The 3,409-nt window shown below is 65.3% G+C and overlaps 1 protein-coding gene across 1 annotated transcript in view; it reads right to left on the minus strand.

The window, feature by feature from the left end:
- The window catches only part of CAMK2B (calcium/calmodulin dependent protein kinase II beta), a 17,632-nt gene that overhangs the window by 2,872 nt on the left and 11,351 nt on the right, over positions 1-3,409 (minus strand). Inside the window, exons 13-14 of the mRNA XM_031065088.1 lie at positions 1,366-1,449; positions 1,214-1,285 (exon numbers count right to left, since the gene is read on the minus strand). Of these exons, the coding sequence (XP_030920948.1) occupies positions 1,214-1,285; positions 1,366-1,449 (156 nt within the window). The remainder of the gene's footprint in view (positions 1-1,213; positions 1,286-1,365; positions 1,450-3,409) is intronic.

Here is a 3,409-nt window from a genome sequence, read left to right on the forward strand (position 1 = left end):
AGGATGGGCTGGGCTGGGCTGGGCTGGGCTGGGGGGCAGCTCCGTGCCCCTCTCCTGCATCCCGGTGCCCAGGGGCTCCACTCACCATGATCTGAGCATCCTGGGCATCCCCGTGCCTGAACCCCAACCATCCTGCTGCCTGCATCCCGAGCACTGCCCATATCCCTGTGCATCCCTCAGCTGGCACCCAGACCACTGATGTGCCTGCATCCCAACCATCCCTGTGTCTGCATCCTAAACATCTCAGTGCCCACATCCTGAGCACCCCCATCCACAACTTCCTGCTGCCCATCCCACCCTCAGTGTGTGGGGTGGGCACCCCTTTCTCCCTATCCTGCACTCACTGACCAGCCAGGCACCCATTTCCCCAGTGCTCAGCACTGTGTGCCAGCTGGGCAGGATCCTGCCTGTATCCTGCCCTCATGGTACCACCCCCTGCCCTTGTGCTGCACCCCTTGTGCCATAAAGGTCACAACGGGCACACCTGCCCCCACATCCCGCACCTACCTTGCCGTTGGCATTGCCACAGCACCCCCAAATCCTGCACATGCTGCTCCAGACAGCCATGCCTTTACTGTGCCCGCTGGGCAGTCCCGTGTCTGGATCCTGCACTTACCTCACCTGCGAGGTCACAGTCAGCAGGCCCATCCTTGTGACCTGCACCTGCCTTGCCACTGGCACTGCAGGGCATCCCCACCCCCTGCCCTCCACCCACCTGTCCATCTGTGTCACCAGGCTGTGCCTTGTCCCCATTATGGGGCATCTGTGCCCGTACCCTGCACCCACCTTGTTCCCATCCTCATGTCCTGCACCCACCTTGTCCCCATGGTGGGGCACGCCCATACTCATATCCCGCACCCACCTTGCTGTCCCCATGTCACAGGACATCCTCACGCCCTCATCCTGCACCCACCTTGCTGTGCCCATGGCAGGAACATCTCTGTGTCCGTGTCCTGGACCTACCTTGTCCCTGCATGGGACACCTGCATGAGCGTGTCCTCAGCCACGTCACTGTCCCCAGGGCTGAGGGGGACACGGGGCTGGCCCTTCACCCACCTGCTCTGTGCGGCGGGGTCCCCCTGTGCCCCCGTCCTGCACATCCCTCTCCATCCTCGGGACACCCCCTCCCCAGGAGCAGCCGATGGGATGGGATGGGCTGTGGGATGGATCCCATGGGATGGGGGATTTGGGGTGCAGGGTGGGGGGCACCTACCAGAGCGGTGGGCGGGAGGGTGCCCTTGGGGCTGGTGACGCCGGCGCTGCCTTTGGTGCTGTTGGTCTGGGGCTGGGGGGGACAGATTGGGGGGCTCAGTGCCATGGGGGAAGGAGCCCCCCAGGGCCCCCCCAGCCCCTCGGGCCCCTCACCTTGACGCCGTCCGCCTTCTTGTTCAGTAAGCTCTTAGCTGCTGCGGGGGGAGACAGCGTCAGTGCCCCCCTGCACGAGGGGCACTGCAGGTCCCCCAGACCCAGACTCCTCCCGGCCACCCCGCCTGATCCCACCCGGGGTGCTGGCAGCACCTGCCCCCCCAGTGCCACAGAGGGGAAACACACCAGGAAGGGGCTGTCCTCATCCTGGGGGAGGTCCCCATTTTAGAGTGGTGGTCCCCATGCAGGGAGGGGCATCCCCATTCTAAGGGGGCTCCATTTTGAGGGATGTCCCCATGCTGGGGGTGTTCCCTTACAGGGGGGAGTCCCCATGCTAGGTGGGATGTCCCCATCCTAGGGCTTCCCCATTTTGGGGGGGTTCTCCATGCTGGGAGGGGTATCCCCCACCTGGAGGAGTCCCCAGCCTCAGGAAGGTCCCCACCCAGGGAGGGGCTTCCCCAACCTTGTGGGACCATCCCCATCCTGGGGGGTGTCCCCCTCCTAGTGGGAGGTTCCCAAACTCAGGGGGGTCCCCGAACCTGGGGGGCTGTCCCCACCCTGGGAGGGATGTCCTCAACCTGGGGAGATCCCCATCCAGGCAGGGTGTCCCCATCCTGGAGGGAAGGGTCCCCAAACTCAGGGGGTCCTCAGACTGGGGGGGAGGAGGTGCCCCCAGCCTGAGGCTGGTCCCCATCCTGATGGCCCCCGCGTGGGGGGGCAGGGCTGGCTTACCTTGGAGAAATGCAGAGAGGAAAGCAAGAGAGAGGAGAGGGGAGGGGGGCAAGAGAGAAACGGGGAGGGGGGAAAGGAGGAAAAGGGGAAAAACATAAAAAAAGAACATAAAAAAGATGAGTTGAGTACAGGGGGCGGGGACAGCCTCCTGTGCCCCCCCTGTCTCCCTGGAGGGGGACAAGGACAGGCACGGGTATGAGCTCTGTCACTGCTACCACGCTCTCTGGCCAGTGGGGAATAGGGGTGATGGGGACATGGTGGGGCACAAGTGGTTCTGGGGGTGTGTGAAGGGCAGGGGGTGTCGCCTCGAGCATCCTCATCATCCCTCCACACTGAGGGACCCCTCCCCTGGCTGGCATCACAAGCTGGGGGGAGATGTGTGGTGACAAGTCCAGTGACAGCAGGGCGGCACCCATCGGCACCAGAGGAGGGGGAGATGACCCACACATCCCTCCCCGTGGCTCTGTGTCCCCTCAGGGGTCCCTAGCAGGGCGTCCCCAAGGGTCCCGGTCCCTCCTCTGAAAGCAGGCGGGCGCTGAGAGGTGGGGGTTTAAACCAGAGCCGAATTGGGGGGCGGGACAGGGGGACCCTGGCAGGGGGGCCAGTGGCAGCCCTGGGTGAGGGGGTGGTTTAAGACCCGCCGAGTGTTTCACGGCACCACAAACACTGGCTGCAGCTCTCAGAAGCCGTGGGGAGGCACATGCAGGGGGGGCACGTGCAGGGGGGCACATGCGGGGTGGGGACACATGCAGAGGGGGCACGGGGGGACATGGGACATGCAGCCTGTTTGCCCCCCCTTCATGCACCGGTGTGCCCCCCCTGTGTGCATGGGGGGGTGGGAGCAGTGGGGAGGCTCAAAATCACCCCAAAATCATCCCCCCACCCCAGCTCCCCGTGTTGACCCAGTTGTGGACTGGGGATGGCACCAGGTGCACCTGGGGAAGGCACCTGTGTGACCTGGGGATGGCACCACTGTGCACCTGGGGACACAAGCAGCGTGTCCCCTCCAGGTTCAGGCAGCCAGCAGCCCCGCTTTGGGGGTGGGGGCTGTTCAGGGACCCCTCCCCGGGGCCGGGTGCGGGTGGCAGCAGGGGGACAGCGGCATCTCTTGGTGCCAGCAGGGAGGGAGAGGTTGCAGGGGCAGTGCAGGGGGGCCATGCATGCGCTCCGATTTCCGAGGAGGGCACCCGAAACCCATTGGGGAGGTGGGAGGCAGGGAAGAGGACGGGCGGGAGAAGAGGGCGACGTGGGGATGAAGGGTCCGGGGACACACAGAGACCAAGCGGGGCCGGGGGGCCGGGGGGGCCCTTTG

The sequence above is a fragment of the Geospiza fortis genome, unplaced genomic scaffold, assembly GCF_000277835.1.
Source record: "Geospiza fortis unplaced genomic scaffold, GeoFor_1.0 scaffold658, whole genome shotgun sequence".
Classification (NCBI taxonomy): domain Eukaryota; kingdom Metazoa; phylum Chordata; class Aves; order Passeriformes; family Thraupidae; genus Geospiza; species Geospiza fortis.